Below are 15,267 nucleotides of genomic sequence, written 5' to 3'. Positions count from 1 at the left end.
TATCTACTCCATCCGTTTTTAAATAGAATTCTCATTTTTTTTAATTTATTTTTGTTCTAAATATATTTCCAATTTCTTACTTGGTATGAGTTCACCAACTAAAATATTATTTAGCTTTTATCTTTTATTATATTACCCACTTCTTCATAAACAAGATGACTTTGTAAAGTTGCCTACATTCTTTCTCCTTAATAAACCATTAATGATAGTGTACTAACTTTATTTTTTAATTATGATTTAATATAAATAAGGTCTCACTTACAATTCCTCTTTTATATTTATGTTCAAAAGATATGAAATCTATATCGAAAAATGGAGGGAGTAATTTTTATCTTTCAATCATGAGTTAACTAAGAATTTTATAATTGAAACATTCTCTTTATATTGAAAAGACTATAGCTTGAAAAAGAAAAAGGATATGAACAACAGATTTACGAAAAATAGGCTTATTCGATTAGAACTAACAAAACAATATTGTCGTTTTATATTTTTCATCAAATTGTGTCTTGGAAAGACAAATAATTCAAACTCCCCAGTCCCACCCAAGTCCTCTCAACAGTCTCAACTCTCAAGTCACATTTCATCACCCTCCAACCCCAAGTAAGAAATATTTGTTAATTCTTATTAATTGGTGGTGGAGTATATGATAAATTTGATAAAAGTTAAAATAGGTTGGACAATTCAATAAAGAGGTGGAGAGTTCGGCTTAAATAAAAGCTTAAAGTAGGTTTCATATTAAAATCAATTAACAATAGTAGGAGTAACTCTTTTAACTTATAATGTGATACTTTTCCTCATCATGGTATAATGAAGAACAACTCTTATGTGCGCAATAAACATGAGGTTTAACAGTATCTATATTAATGCATATGCTCAATGTTGTGTGGTTAGAAGGTATTGAACACGTGACATTTGAAACGAAAAGTGAGCTTAATCATTGATCGAACATAGCATCATTGTTTAATGTTTCAAAATAAAATATAATTAGGTCTTGTAATTATATCTCATTAAAATATCACATAAGTAGTTATATAACTAACACATCAATGGTAACGATAATAGACTATTGTAGACAAAACTCTAACTCCAATTTCTTGTATTCTTCAAATTATGACGTCAATTTTTTTCTCATAAGACAAAAATTTACGATAAAGAAATAACCTGAAACATCGTCCGGAACACTCACTAGTTAAAATTTAAAACTAGAGATAATAACTTTTTCTTTTGCAGAGGACCAATCATATTAATCAAAGACGCAAAGAAAGTTACATGAATAAAAAATAGCTAAAACATGACTGGAGACAGGAGATTTGTAGGAAACATTACAATTTTATAAATTATTTGAAAAACGGTTTTAAATATCTATCTTCAAGGGTTACATAAGCATTACATACCTAAAAGGTTCAGTCTTTTGCAAGATTTTGCTATGTTGTCATTCCCAGTGACTTCTTTTAGCCAAAAGAGAGCGCTCTACCCACTTGAGTTAACTCATATCATTTATATTTAGTGTTATTATCATGAAGTATTATATTAATAAATGACTTTTTTTTATCTGGGACATAATCCGGGCCTAATAACTAATTTTAATTTAAAAGTAAGTAATCTCTTACAAGACAAACTCTTTAAAGTGATAGAATCTGTCAATCTGCAATAATTGACTAGCAGTTAGCACAATGTTGAAGAAAAGGGAAAAGAAGGATATCTTTATTTATGTTAAGTTGGTAAAAAGAAAAGCAGTAAAAATGAGTGACTTTAAAAATAATAGAACACAGTGAGATGAATCAGGAAAGAAAAGAAAAGTAATGGAAGAAGATCTCGTGACCAAACAGTGCAGTGGGAATTGCTTCTTTGTTTGTTTTTGGTGAAAATATGATTCTTTGTTTGTTGGTTATGTTCAAACTAAGAGGGAATTCATGTTCAACACCTGTTGAACAGATATTGGAACAACTGCACTTTCTACTTTCTTGCACCAATATTTTCTTAAACTTCAGACCCGTAAATATGCCGTGAGTTGTGTTCGTGTAAAGGCAAATACACGTGAATCTATGCGTTTTAAATCTCTTTTATAACATTTACTCACAACAAATTACTTCCTACGTTTCTTTTTACTTGCAACGGTTTGACTTTTACACTATTCACCAACTCTACTTAGTTTGTGTTTGGTGATTTATAGTTAAGGAAAAACATATTTATGTGGGATCTTGTTAGATTCGTCTGAATGTATATTTTCCGAATATATACTTTTTATAATTTTTATTTATCGGTAATTAAACTTATTGATGGTTGAAAATATGCATTGGCAAGCGTGAAAGTCAAACTGTTGCAAGTAAAAAGAAACAGAGGAAGTATAATACAAAAAAGTATACTCCAAAATCAGAATATTAGGACGTTTAATATTAATGAATTATCGAGATCGTTTCACTTTAAGGTAATTTTATTTTATAAGTGATAATGAGTCTAGCTGGTTAACAACTCAAACTCAATTTGTAAAGTTACATGAATCAAATGCACATTGACCTCGACTTGAAAGACTCGATACTAGGGTCAATAAACATTGAACAATTTCATTATCTCGTATTTTTAACATTGATGTGTAATTCACATTAAAAACTTGCATAATACAGATGTGCTTGGTGACATCAACTAAACCTAAGTTGAGTTTTAATAAGTATGAATTGAAAATCTAAACTCAAAAAAGTTCGAGATGATGTCCAAAAAAAAAAAAAAAAAAAGTTCGAGATTCAACTAATATGCCACATGAGTTTAAGCTCTTGTTATCATACCTTTAATCTTTCCACACTTAAGAGTTTAAACTTTGATTAGTAGAGTCATTTTCATGAGACCACTAAACCTCATTTATTAACATCCCAACATCTGAAAAAGAGTAACAAGAGGAAAGGTCGTATACACAATTAAAGTGAGAACATGCTATGTTGCTTCTCAAATCCTTCAATGGAGCTTTTTACTGAAAGATTTAGCATGACAAGACTAAACAAACATCAACTTGGTACGATGTACGATGTCCCCCACTATAATTTCCATTTAAAGAAATCCAAAGTCAAGAACCAAAAGAATGATAAAGGAACATAATCCAGCATTGGGCTGCTACAAAAAAATTACATTTTCCCCCCTGATCATCATCTGGGTTCCTCATTGCACATACATCGCTTCTCGACGAAATAATGATGAAATACAAGATAATACACTACTAATTTTCAGATAACTGAGCCCGGGGTTTTGAAGGGCACACCTAGACACCAAACATTAGATCCATGACCCTAGTTACAACGGATTTGGCAGGGGAAGCAATTGCACCAGACTGCTTCGCTGTACTGTTACCATTCTGAAGATAGTAAGGTCGAGCAGTTGTTCTTGAAGAAGTTTGTTCAGTATTCAAATTTGATGATGACATGGGTAGAGGCATAAATCCTTGGTTGTTGGCCCTTTCATCAAGAGCCTGACACTGAACCGGATCAACAGGCCTCACACCAACAATAAGGACTCCATTTATTTGTGCCCCATTCTTGCTAAGTGCTTTACGAGCATCAGCACGATTCTGCAAACAAAAGGCAAGTAGCAATAGCTTAGAGATTAACCATTCAAGAAGCCCAATGACAGGAAATGAGGGCACAATGTAACACATATACAAGAAATGCACCAGAAGCATGGAGAAGAAATTCCCATTTCATAACTGTTAGGTACCTTTTCTATTCACAAAAAATATTTTGCCAGTAACATCAACGTTGTTAGTGACTCATAAATGTTGTGTATTGAATCACAAATGTTACCCTCGAAGAAGACACATAATAATTCACATAAACACTTTAACAACTCACAACTGACATAGCCTATAGAATTTAGAATCACAGCAAAGAGAAGTGTTGCACAGCAATGAACAATTAGACGGCTATCACAAAATTGGTAGGGGGAAAGAATGTAAAGCCAGAAGGAATGAGGGCTAATCAGTAATAGGCCACTGAAAGGTTGTTCATTTGGGTGGGTGGGGGGGGGGGGGGGGGGGGGGGGAGGATGCAAAAGCGGGCTCAAGCTTCATGGAGATGCTGAAAAAAAGTGACGATGACAAGTCCAACCATATAAATCGGTCTCTGTTTTCCAGTACCAATGGCCTACTGAAAAAAGTATAAAGAAAGAATATGCAAAGAATAGAGGCAACTAAGACTCATGGTGGAAAGGTGAAATGATGGAGTGAGAATAAGAACAGACCACCTGCCAACCCCCAGGCCCCAACCCATGTGTTTTAGAATCATTTAAATCGTTCTACTTAGACTCTTTGATACCTTTAAGTACCCGCATCCGACTCTTGACAATCAAACTCTTAGCTCAGACCTCAATATTTTGATCTACACAATTGTAGAGAGGTGACTAGAGGTATGGCCTATGGGAATATAGAAAAGTCATCTGATATATGCTGAAAGTGGGGCTTGACTCTTGAGGTAAAAATATTGACAGAACTATCAAACAACTCCATCTAAAAGGTGTGTCTACGTTTTCGTGATGTGAAAAGAGTCAAAAACATGCAACAGTCTGTAAGAAATAGAAATATCTTTCATGAAGACGGTGCCCCCACCCCCACCCTGTCTAATTCTAGGAAAGCAAGACATGGCCCCAACTTTATGAACCTTAAGTGTCTGACAAAATTGCTGAAAGGAAAATTAGATTTCTTAATAGCACTTCGTAAAATTAATTAAGTTTCATAAGTTTTTTAACATAACCAGTACTCTTTTAAGGCACTTCTCTTAGATCACTAACTTTAAGCTGATGAAAGACCTAATTATACACTAGATTTTCCACATCTTGTCACCATGTATGTGGTGCTCCCATCTCCAGCTATTACCACTTCACCAGTGATATGAAAAAGTATAAGCATGGGAGAACAAACTAGTCAGGACTACTACGACAGAAATGTGCCATTGCAATCAAAAGTATCAGCAAATTATTACATGACTAGCAATTGACCCAAAATTGGAGCTGATAATAGAACTTTTCTGTGTCAGATATTCAGCATATCAGATAAGCCACCAAAACCTGCATTCCAACGGCATGGATCGTACAAATTACAAACCAGCATTCTCGAACCCTTGATAGGAGTAGGGTAGTGGCAGAAAATGTAACATGGTACATTTAGAGCGATAAAAGGCAATCACAAAATCATCAGAGTTCAGACCCAAAGAAGAATAAAACAAATTACAGCTCATAAGATGGACAGCTACACTGTAGAACAGAGTTGCTGGCTATTGAAATAGAGCACATATAAGCTGATAATAACCATAGTACAACATTTACTCTGTAATACTCCCTCCGTTTATTAAAGGTTCTATTCGCTTTCTTTTTTCATCCGTTTTTTAAAGTTCTACTCATTATGCTTTATTCCTCATTTTGCAAAAGATATACAATAACTTAATCATCTTTGGCTTACTCTCTCTCTTCCATACTTTCTATCTCCCTTAAGATATAAAAACCAACACTCTCCACATTAAAAAAAAAGTAAAGAAACCAAGTGGATCCACTTTTTACACACTCTCTCCGATTTGCCTTAAAGTGTTTATGTATAGTAACCGCGTAGAACCTTAAAAACGGAGGGAGTAGTATACGAAACACATGTAATTGTGTATAAAAAATGGGGATCCCATCTATACACTACTAGTTACTACAACTCCACTACAAAAAAAAAAGAAAAAAAAAATTAACCAGTGTATAATATCTATAATTGATATATTGCTTGAATCACTGGATTCTGCAACCATCAACTCCCGCACTTAATCCTTTTCTATTTGTCTCATCATATACTTCATATTTACTTAATTAGAGCAAACCTTTCTCCAATGGAGAGACGGAAAAAAGGCAACCCTAAACGAAGTACAACATGAGTAGCACACAAGGACAGCCCATCTTCTTCACATTCCATATCCTTATATTATTCTCCAGAAAGCCAGAACTCAATGGAACCTCGCACAAAGAAAACCATTCAAATCATCAGCTACCATGGCAATTCACTAAGTTCAGGGTAAGCATACTATCTAATTAAGGGAGGTGTGATAAGTCTGCTCCAAAACAATGAACACCACCCAGATGTTTATGACATCCTATGATTTGTCATAGAACCATGATTGTCTTGAATAGCCTACTTCTCCTCCCACTTAAAATACTTCACTTCTTAATTGTTATTAGGACGACAGACCCATCAATCAACATGTGGAATCACCAGCTTCACGTGTTTGAAGACTTCCATGCAATTAGGCTTTGTTTACTTAGACTTACTTTTACATCTACTGTCACGTGAATTTAGTTCTAATCTGAACTTATTTTAGAACTTATCTGATATGATGTGAACATTTATGAAATCAGAATACTAATAGCAATAGCGTAAGTCATTACTAGATTTACTATTACTATATCTAATGATGATAAAAATAAATGTGAATGTCAATAAGGATAATTAATGTATCCCTAAAGGATAAGTATAAGAAGCTTACAGTAGAAATAATAAGCACTACATAATCATTAATAACACTAATCCATGAGTAATTTGGTCATTAATTCCAAAAAATAATACTCCCTTAACTTCTACAAATATTATCATTGACATTATACTATTGTCATTGTGACTCACATATATATATAATTAAACAAAAGAGTAGTAGTTATAGATACAACTAATAAATAGATTACAAAAGTTGGTTGCGCGTCGTTAAAAGTCCTAAATACAAATTCCGCATGATCAATTTCGATGTTCAATTTGTCCTTAGGCTAATACCAAATCTCCTTAACTATTTTAAAGTGTGCCATATCCATTATTTTCTTCAATCATAAAACATAATGAAATCTGCTCTAGGTTCAATATATATGCACGGAAACATAAACTCCGATTATTTGAGCCTAAAGATATTCAGCAGTATATTCCATAAAGCTTCTTCCTGACTATTTGACCCTAAAGATAAGATAACTGCTGACCCTAAAGATAGCATAAATGCTTTATGACAGAATACACATCTCTAGAAGCACTCATTACAGAAGCATGCAGTGAGGAAAATTCTAATCCAACAGGATAAAGGTATTCAATAAGTTGAACGAAAAGCGTCAGATGCTAGGCACTGGGGCTGAGGGAGGAAGGATTGGCAACAAAATCCAGCTAGGCTCTCACAGATATCTCTGGATAAGAATTGACTGAGCCCCATTCTTTTCCTCAGCAGGTAAATTTGGACACTGTCCACTACTGCTTCCACAGACAAGGAAGTTTACTAATTGCTATGATATTTCATCAATTGGCAATGTAATACAAAACCTAAGGACATGTAATCAGAGAGGGGAGGCAGAGCCAAAAGATTACTACGAGAAGCATGCTTAGCACTAGAAAAGCAATAACACAAGGTTATACTAAAATTAGATACCTGATAGAGAATGTGCATCCAATTAGCATTTCTTGGTCCTGGAACATGTTTCAATATCACACCACACTTTTCAAACTCCCTTAAGACTAAATTGGTATCACTGGGAGAGAATCTGTAAAAATTTGTTGTTTTACGAGTCAAAAAAATATGGCATTGATTCTAAGTTTATATTTCAATAAACATCATGTTCATGCATAATAATCATATGAATATCATAACATACCCATAAACAGTAACCCATTCTTCTTCATTAAGATTTCCAGCAGGTAAACTACTCCTTTGCATCTCAGGCCTCGCAACTTCCCTTGGTGCAGGAACTGTAATCAAAGCTCCTGGCTGTACAACACCTTCAACTGGGGAACCCTTTCCCTTCTCTTCTTGGTCACTAGCACTTTTCCCAGGAGACCACCAATTCAAACTTGCCGACCCTTGATTTTGCTGACTTGTTGTCAAAGCCATTGATGTGCTAGCCTCTGTTTTGCTTTTAAGCGGTGTTACAAATTCTCTGCCAGAATTCTGATTGGGAGTTCTAGGATCTGACTTAGTTTCAGGAGACATTGGATAGTCCATAAGTCCAGATTCAGTTGAGAAGTCCGAGCGGTCTTCTAAAGTAAATACTGGTGGAGGGGGAAGATCGGAACTTGCAAAATTTTCACGCCAAAGGGCAGAAACTGCTGCAGCCTGACCGGGGGTTGAAAATTTACCCCTCCTGGATGAGACAGGTGTAGCTAAATCGTTGAAAAACAATGACTGTCTTCCAGATTTAGGAGTTCTTTGCGTTGTCGCACTCATCTTTGATATATAGTTTTAAAAAAACCTCCGCAACAATTACAAATCTAAAAAAAAAAATGAAGTTAGTGAATGTAAGGAGCAAAGCTTGCTACCACTCCTAAGTTGTGGTACAAATACCAACGACATAGAAACGAGCTTCAGCATAAGATATGAACAATTGCTTTCACTAACAATATATTCCTTCCTTTAATAAGACTGGGAAGTTCGAAGAATTTTCGAGAGATTTTATGTCATTAGCTACATTCAACAACAAATCTATTTAAAAAAAATACCGTTAACAGTGTAAAAGGTTGCAAAAGTTTCAAGTAGTTTCTTCATCTTCTCATCGCAAATTCGACAAAGTTTAGGCGAAATCATAGTCAATCATCTCATTGATCCAGAACTAAAAGCAACAACTTCTAACAATTAAAAGTGGAGAAAAGTGTTGGAAATTGATATAAAAGGTTTCCATCATTTTCCCTCTAATTCCAAGTTTTTAACAACAAAATCTCATAAACTTCTTCGCTTACAATTTCAAGCTACAAACATAAATAAACAGTCCAGTGAAACTAAAGACATGTATAGATGGCTCAAACATCAAACTCAAATAACTCCATACTCCACAATTATCGATAGAAAAAAAAAAACCGAAAATAAAATCATCAGACGAGAATTGAAAATTACTAACAATAGCGCCGAATCAAAAATTTCAAATTTCAATTCAATGAATTTGAACAGCTTCACATACCAAATCGCGATAGAAAGAAATTAATTATACACATAAAAGTTGCCAAATCAAATTTATACAAAAAAGAAATGAATCAAATAATACTAATAATAGCACCAAATCGAAAAGCGGCATGAATTTGAACAATTTTCACATCCGAAAAATCAGGATGAACAAATTAATTAAACGCGAGGATAAGAAGTTGAATATACCTTTTTCTTCAAAAAGTTAGGTGCAGCAGAAATTGAAGGTGTAGGTAGGGTTTAAGAGAGTTAGGGTTTATAAAGGCGAGTAGAGGAGAGAGAAAATGGAGTACGATACGGCGGCGCTGCTAGTTGATGCGGCGGCGAATTCGGCTAGTTTCACCGAGGAGAGAGGGAGAGAAATTTTGAGCGAGAGTGAAAGAGTGAAGGATGATTCAAATGATGAAGAAGAAGAGAGCGGGGAAGAGGGAAATTGCTGCCAACGGAATAAAAGTAGCAAAGTTGCGAGGTTTTCCATTTTTGGTAGTTGGCGTTCAAATTATGTATGTACAAATGTATTGTTGACAATAATTAATGGCCGTGTTATTTTTTAAACTCGTTTAAAGTACGGGTGTATCATGAGTATGATCGATTGATTTTTGATAAATTATATTGTTGAGGGTTATATGAGAAGAAAATATGAGGTAAGAATTATATATGAAAGCAGGTTAGTTAAGTAGGATTCGGTTTTTATTTGCTTGAATAGCTTGTTTGTGGTGGCAAAGAGCTTACCTAGTTGAGAAGGAAAACGGCACATCAACACCAGTAGAGCTGTGACATGTACTAGTGATTTTGCAACCTGATGCAAATTCGATCACTTATAACTCACTACTATTTATATGGTTTTTATGTCTGAGAAACTAATGGCATGAAGCAATAAGGATAGGCTCTGGAATCTCGGATTGAGGAGGTTCTCTTGAAGTCGTGGTTCAAGATTATATTTGATTAGTTGGTAAACCGTAGAATATGACCACCATTCCTTTTGCAAAGGTGAATGTCGTGGATTCTATGACATATCTTGATCAAGCATTGGTTGTATGTACTAGAGTCGGCAAATTTGCTCGATTGCATGGAAAGGGACATAACAAGAAAAATCAGGAATGATTATTTTGATATCGAAACTTGTTATATTTAGTGTTTTATGGATATTGTATACCTTTTATAGGAAACTTAGTATGTCCAATGATTTCTATGTTGTGTAATATTTTCTAGTGTTTGACAATATATATTTTATATGGCCGATCTCCGTGGGATAGTTATAATGTGACTTGTAAAAAAAACAAATTGTTGGTAATTTTACATTCTTGTTTCCATGGTTAATAAAGTATAATCTTTTGCACATAATAAGTCTTAGGTAAAGTAGACTTAGACTAACTTATCGTAAGAGTATTAATTGTCTCTAATAGAAGGGTCTCATGATAAATTATGGTAAGTCTCCCAAATATAAGATATTACTTGAACCCATGCTTTGATCTAATCTCCATTTTCTCAACACTTTTTATACTAATATGAATAAAACTGATTTCATAGATCATTACAAGATGAAAAGTAAAATTAATGTTTTAGTTAAAAGACAACACTACTCAAAGCATAAAACTTGTAGGATTTACATACTTTGACTATTCAAGTTATGTCTTTGTACATGTAATTTAGTCAAATTACGTCTATGTTGATTTAAACCATAAAATAGAATCAACCGAAGAAAAGAAACGGTAACAATAGTTACTCTTATTAGGTGTATAGTTACACCATGAAAAGGTAACACTTACAAGTGTAGTGTTTCGAAAGATAACATAATCTGTTACCATACTTTAGCGTTGAGCAGGGTAATTACGGCCTAAATGGGTGTAAATAGTTACCCTTAAGATACGGAAACCAATACCCTACCCCTTATACAAAAATACTTGTATGCTATAAGAGTCTAAAATGGAGCTGTAACGGGTTCCCTTCGAGTAAGTTCATCAGGTGAATTAATGAGAATAGTGGTGCATAAGCAATGGTGTGAGCTTTCATTTTTATTCTTTTCATCCTTGCTGCAATCATCAACCCTACTATTACCAAGTTTTGTAATTACTTCATCCTCTTTAATGATTTGCTCAATTCCCTCCAAAGATTCCACCTCTCTTAATCCCTGTTCAATCACCAATATTATTCATCATCATTAATGCTTCAAAACATATATCCACAAAAAAACTACTCATATATTTTAACGACCAAATGAAGGTTGATTTTTTCCATGAGTTTCACTAGTACTGAAAATCGTGTATTATATACAGACTTATAATAATTTATTATGAAATTGAGATAATTTTTCACTTTTAATGAATGACTTCTTTTTACAAATAAACCTTCATAATCTAACATAATTTAAATTTACAAAAATTAGGATTAAGAAGATCAACATTCTCAATTTTCATTCAACTTTTATCTCATATAGACATAGCATCAATTAAATAAATACTTAGAAGATAACTATACATGATGCAATCAAATATGAGTTGATATACACGTCTATCTGATCAAATCCAAATTAAACTCTATTCGATAGATGGGTACTCATATCTCTTTTAATTGTTACCATAAAAATTATAAAGTAGTATTGAACATGAAATACCATTTGAAGAACTTTGGTGTACTAATTAGTAGACAAGGGAGATGTCTGAATACTTGAATAACAATTGTTATGACTTGTGAGTCATTTAATATTGACAAGACAATATTTATGTCAAGTTAACCTCCCACGAGATTTAATATATTAATATTGGCCCAACATATCTTGGCATAAGTACATGAAACTCTTTGATTAATTTACCTGAACGAAGATATCGGAGGCTCTTTCTGGCTCCATCAATTGTATTGCTACTGCCTGCTCCTATTTGTAAATCGAATGTTTTAGTTAGATGGACTTATTATATATAGTATAATTGATAATTGATTAATGAGTTGTTATTCAATAATTCAAACTTTAAATTTTTCATTTGTAATCTAGAGCTTCTAAGTTCGTGTTTTAAACAGTAAACTACTAAATAAATAAATAATTATTAAAACACGTAAAGAGAATAATCTGCATATGAAGTATAATGAAAATTGAAAAGCCGTCTCTCTATATATTTTTAATTTCTTAGTTTTTTATAAGGTAAGAAGAAGACGTCCTAAATTGTACGTGAAGCCCTGAATGTTATTGTCTCAATAACCAAACCAAACCTCAAATTGTTTAACTCATAGTATGTACTATGCATACCTCAATAAACAAAATCTAGAATAATTAGATTATATACATTCATCATTCATGCATGTATACTATAAAACAATAAAAGTAGCATAACATATACATTCATCTACACAACAAAACATGGAAGAATAATCTAAATTTTCTAATACCAACAGGATTAGTTCAGTTGTATAATCAAGTTAAAGAATAATATACATAAGAGATTATACTAATTAGATCAAATAATCTCTTTCAAAACTAAAACCAAATAAATAAAAATTATCTATAAGAGAGTGAAAAAGGTTACCCTAGCATGGTTGATCTGTCCTTCATTCAAGGTCTTAGGCTCCATTTCAATGGCACAAGGCAAACAAGCCATAATAATAATGACGACGACGACGACGACAACGACAACAATTTACAAAACTCTCAAGTAAGATAATCAAAACCTTTCAAAGAGCTATACAAATAGTAATAATAAGCTAAGTTTTCTCTTCAGTTCTTTACTTAAAAAAGAAGTAATAATAACTTGGTGAGAGCTAAACAAGAAAAATCTAGCATGATCACGAGATGTTGACTCAATGTAATAAGATCACAGAGAAGGACATACAACCAATAAGATAACCTAAGTAACGTTCATTCGCATCTCGTGCATTTATATACGTACGACTATATTTTGCATGCAAAAGCTAGGTCGTTCTAATTGGTTGATATAATTATTAGAAGTATATGAACTTCACAAGGCATTTTCACCAGCTGTTAACTTTATTTTTCTTTTCCAACTGTAATTGTATGTATGGTTATAACTAGTGCATGTTAAATTTATTTATTTTTTGTTTTATAATTGAATGGTTATAACTCATAAGTGTGATCAAAATATTAAAAAAAAAATATCTACACATCCTTTTCTTGTGGACAAATTAGCTGTTATGTTGCTGGAATTTTTGTGGAAAGTATGTAATTTACCTACTCATTTTCTTTTTGTAAGTTTACCTACCTATCTTAATTGTCAACTCAAGATAAGTGATAAAGAAAGTTTGTTTACATGTTCCAATACCATTATCTTTGAGTAATGATACATCTAATAGTGGATATATTTACCTAAGAGTATTAGAAGTATTATTGTAATACAGTGTAATTTTATATTTCTATTATATATGTCAACACATGAGAGATAGCAACAAAAAAAAAAAAAAGAGGATAACTTACTACTTCGTTAAAAAGGGAATGAAGAAAAAGTATCACATTTAAATTGGACAATAGTTTTTTGAAATAACAAAATATAAAGACACTTCTTCTACACAATTAATTTAATTTCTATACTTTTTCTTTATTGTCTCACTTTCATTCTATTATTTGGTCTTTTATAAAACGCTCCGGCAACAAAGTTGCTCACTATCTAGCCCATTTTCAACCTATAAAACTTGGTTGGCGTAGTTGAGAGGATGATTTTCCGGATAGCGTTGTGAACATTATTGCTTGTTCTGATTTAATAGAATATCCCTCATTGGGTTTTCCCCTAATATAAAAGAAATAAAGTGTCAATGCTTCCTAGAAGGATGAGCTTCCATCTGAAAGACAGGGGCGACTTTTAGCATGTTCAACATGTTCTGTGGAACAGGGCCCCTTAATTGTGAGGGCCCCAAAATAGAGAAAGTTCAAGTAGTAAAAAGAAAAAGTTTATCTACTTATTTGGACTACTTTTTTTCATAATATGATTATGTGAAGTATGGATAAGCTATTACATTATTGAATTCTTCAAATACGAGATCGCACAGGGCCTCTATATAGTTCGAGACGGGCCTGCTGAAAGATATGGGCCAACTTTTGAATGAGAAATCAATCCCCTCCAACCTAAATTAGTAAAGACAAATTAAATCACTAACTTTAATCACTTGGTGGAATTTGTTAAACCAGTTTAAATCAAGAAGATCAATTAATCAATAAAAAGTATTTCACTTTTCAATATTGGATGAAGAGAACAAGGCCTTAGTTGTTACGTTGTCTCCTTTTATCAATTGATTCCATTACTAGATATGGCCCACATAGGTATTGCTCATATCTATTCCAATTATAGGTCCATCGTAGGCCCAATATATTACAATAGTGAAGCGCAGTAGCCATGCACTCACTAGTGGGCTACTACTCTACAACCTTATTAGCAACGAAGTTATGTATTCCATTATACCAAAGATATAGTAACGATATGGACAAAATTGTAGCTTCTAAAGGATCACGTATCAATATTAAGGTATTGGCTTTGCCACGAGTTTCTTCTAGCTTAGAGTGGCAATGGAAATGGCAAAGTAGATGGCTAACAAAATATACATAACAATGCAAGAAATTACAAGAAATAGACTTTGAATTTTTTTTGGAGCCCAGTGGGTACTCCATGAATCATGATAAGTTGAAGGATCCTATCAGACCGACACCTCTCGTAGGTTAAGCCGGCCTGAGTTTGTGGACAGACACTTTAAGATTGAGTGGATGGTAAGGGGAAACCCTCCACCAAAGTACCCCTGGTGAGGATCAAACCAAGAAATAGACTTTAAATATTTTTGGAGAATAGACTATGGATCTAGATGAGCCATATAATTATATAAGTATTATACAATGTAAGTATTAGATGACGAATCATTAATATCTTTAGTTATGAATTAGTGAAAATATCTAAGAAGTTTACATAAAAACACGTAATTGAGACAAATTTAATTAAAACGTCGCTTTTATATACTTTTTCTCAAATATATATTTTTAAAGAAAGGGGTGTCTCAATTACTATAAAGGTCCGGCGTAACAAAAATGAAATCAAAATCCTAATTTATTGATTATAAGTGTATAATTAAAATATATATATTAAGCAAAATTTGAGCCTTTAACAATATGATATGGCATACAATTACTCATCAGCAAATACAAAATGAATACTAACAAGTTCATATTGAGTTTGGTTTTGGGTTCAATTTCATAAAACCAAGTCACCAAGTCTAAGTCAATTTTACACTTCTTTATATTGTAGAATTAAACTAATCAGCCATGTTCATTAGCTATTACTTCCTCTGTTTCGTTTTAAGTGCAACAATTGATTATTTTATATCTCACAAAAAATACCTCTTTGTTATATTT

The 15,267-nt window shown here is 32.9% G+C and overlaps 2 protein-coding genes across 4 annotated transcripts; both read right to left on the bottom strand.

The window, feature by feature from the left end:
• Positions 1 to 3,015: 3,015 nt before the first annotated feature.
• LOC104904756 (nuclear pore complex protein NUP35) lies at positions 3,016 to 9,425 on the bottom strand. Its single transcript, XM_010693127.4, has 4 exons — positions 9,120 to 9,425; positions 7,633 to 8,245; positions 7,410 to 7,521; positions 3,016 to 3,556 (listed from the first exon to the last, which is right to left on the bottom strand). Exons 2-4 carry the CDS (start codon positions 8,199 to 8,201, stop codon positions 3,251 to 3,253), a joined length of 987 nt encoding a protein of 328 aa, XP_010691429.1. The 5' UTR covers positions 8,202 to 8,245; positions 9,120 to 9,425; the 3' UTR covers positions 3,016 to 3,250.
• A 1,211-nt stretch (positions 9,426 to 10,636) lies between these two features.
• LOC104904755 (uncharacterized) lies at positions 10,637 to 12,707 on the bottom strand. 3 transcript variants are annotated; one of them, XM_048636238.2, is made up of 3 exons: positions 12,449 to 12,707; positions 11,743 to 11,796; positions 10,637 to 11,061 (listed from the first exon to the last, which is right to left on the bottom strand). In XM_048636238.2, exons 1-3 carry the CDS (start codon positions 12,518 to 12,520, stop codon positions 10,852 to 10,854), a joined length of 336 nt encoding a protein of 111 aa, XP_048492195.1. In that variant the 5' UTR covers positions 12,521 to 12,707; the 3' UTR covers positions 10,637 to 10,851. The 3 variants fall into 3 exon arrangements, with proteins under 3 accessions (XP_048492195.1, XP_010691427.1, XP_010691428.1); XM_010693125.4 differs by having other exon boundaries at positions 11,743 to 11,802; positions 12,449 to 12,696; XM_010693126.4 differs by lacking the exon at positions 11,743 to 11,796.
• Positions 12,708 to 15,267: the final 2,560 nt, after the last annotated feature.

The sequence above is a fragment of the Beta vulgaris genome, chromosome 9 (genome assembly GCF_026745355.1).
Source record: "Beta vulgaris subsp. vulgaris cultivar EL10 chromosome 9, EL10.2, whole genome shotgun sequence".
Taxonomy (NCBI): domain Eukaryota; kingdom Viridiplantae; phylum Streptophyta; class Magnoliopsida; order Caryophyllales; family Amaranthaceae; genus Beta; species Beta vulgaris.
Note: the sequence above shows the minus strand (reverse complement) of the source record. Positions and strands in the feature narration are given on the sequence as shown.